Below are 1,553 nucleotides of genomic sequence, written 5' to 3'. Positions count from 1 at the left end.
GAAGTTATAAGTAGGTAATTAGGGCTAAATACTAGGCTTAGGTTAATATGTAAGGATGAGCAAATTGGCTGTTTGGACTTATGGGATGAGTTCAGTGGAGGAAGGCAGCTTTTTGGAATAGGTGGTTTACATTTAAATAGAGTAGGGGCTGGCTTGTTTGCTAAGGCTATTAACTTAGCTATAAGGGAAGTTTTAAACTAGGACTATACAGTGGTGAGAACCAGGAAAAAACTAAATACAAAAAGAATAAGAAGCAAAGAAAAGTTTAGCATAGGAAATGAGTATATAAGTAGTTACAGAATTAAGTTATGGCCCATTTTCGTTAAATGCCCTTATCAACCCCTTGTACTTACCAATTAGCTCCTTTGACCTACCTTTTCCTACTCCATTAGCCCCTACATTCACCACAAAAACTGCATCTCTGCTAGTCCCCATTATTATAGCTCCTGGCCTCTGGGTAGCATAATCTGATTTTTTTCTCCCTATTTACCACACAGACTATTCTATCCATATACCTTGTCAAGGATTCACCTATAACTATAACCTCCTTATCTTCCACATCCTTCTCTGACCTTTTTGTTTTCATTCCCTCCAATAGTTCCTCATTTGCAGAAGCCAAAGGCCTGAAATTTGTTGCTCAACAGAATAGGCTCATTATAACTCAATTCACTACTTTTTACTCATTTAGTACTCTTTCTAACTTCCTGAGAGTCATTGTTAGCTGATGTTTCCCTTACATGTAAAAGCTTAAGCTCCTCCTGAAATCCTGCTGCCATTTCCCACAGTCTACACTTCTCTTTATCTATTGCTTCAACTTTAATTATAATTTCCTCCAAATTCTCCACCAACCTACAAACTCTATATAAAAATTGCACATCTTCATTACTAGTTTCCTTAAAAGTACATGCCAATCCCGAGTTCCCAAATAAAACTCACAGTCCATAGACTTACTCTGTCACATCAGGGGACATAGACCTATATAGGTGAAATACAAATTCCACCTCAGAACCCTGAAATTCGAAGTTCCAACAACGTGTCGGATAAGGCCTAACTGTTCCTTCATATAACTAAGAAGTAAACCTTCCAGCATGAACCACAATATCCATGTATGGAGAAAAAAAACTAAAAATTTGCTCCCAGACATTTCAGCCATCAAGTAAGTTGCAGGCTCAAAAGCAACCAGAAAAAACCCAAACATCAAACATTTGAAGAACAAACAGAATAAAACCAAATCAAAGGCATCTTTTCCCAAAGTGGCCTCCTTTTCGTTTTTCATAGGTCAATATAAAGATTGTGGTGATTATCATTCATTGGAACAACATTTTGAAAGAGCAAAGCAACTTCAGGCCATCTGCCACATCCACTCTAGGGAATCAAACCCCAGCGTTGTGAGTCCGCAAACTTACCACTGACCCATAGGGGGGCAAAAATCCAACAGACAAAAAGTAGGCACAGGAAAATGCGAATCTAAAGTCTCTACTAGATGTTGAGAATTGCCCTCAATTGCAGACTCAGAACCCCCCCCAGAGTCGTACCACAGATCCAATTATGCC

General features: G+C 38.7%; 1 protein-coding gene across 1 annotated transcript in view; it reads right to left on the bottom strand.

Moving 5' to 3' along the window:
• Nucleotides 1-849: 849 nt before the first annotated feature.
• Nucleotides 850-1,553, bottom strand: part of LOC111089068 (gamma-1-syntrophin-like) — a 15,176-nt gene continuing 14,472 nt past the window's right edge. Inside the window, exon 6 of the mRNA XM_022400815.1 lies at nucleotides 850-858. Within this exon, the coding sequence (XP_022256523.1) occupies nucleotides 850-858 (9 nt within the window). The remainder of the gene's footprint in view (nucleotides 859-1,553) is intronic.

The sequence above is a fragment of the Limulus polyphemus genome, unplaced genomic scaffold, assembly GCF_000517525.1.
Source record: "Limulus polyphemus unplaced genomic scaffold, Limulus_polyphemus-2.1.2 Scaffold5163, whole genome shotgun sequence".
Taxonomy (NCBI): Eukaryota; Metazoa; Arthropoda; class Merostomata; order Xiphosura; family Limulidae; genus Limulus; species Limulus polyphemus.
Note: the sequence above shows the minus strand (reverse complement) of the source record. Positions and strands in the feature narration are given on the sequence as shown.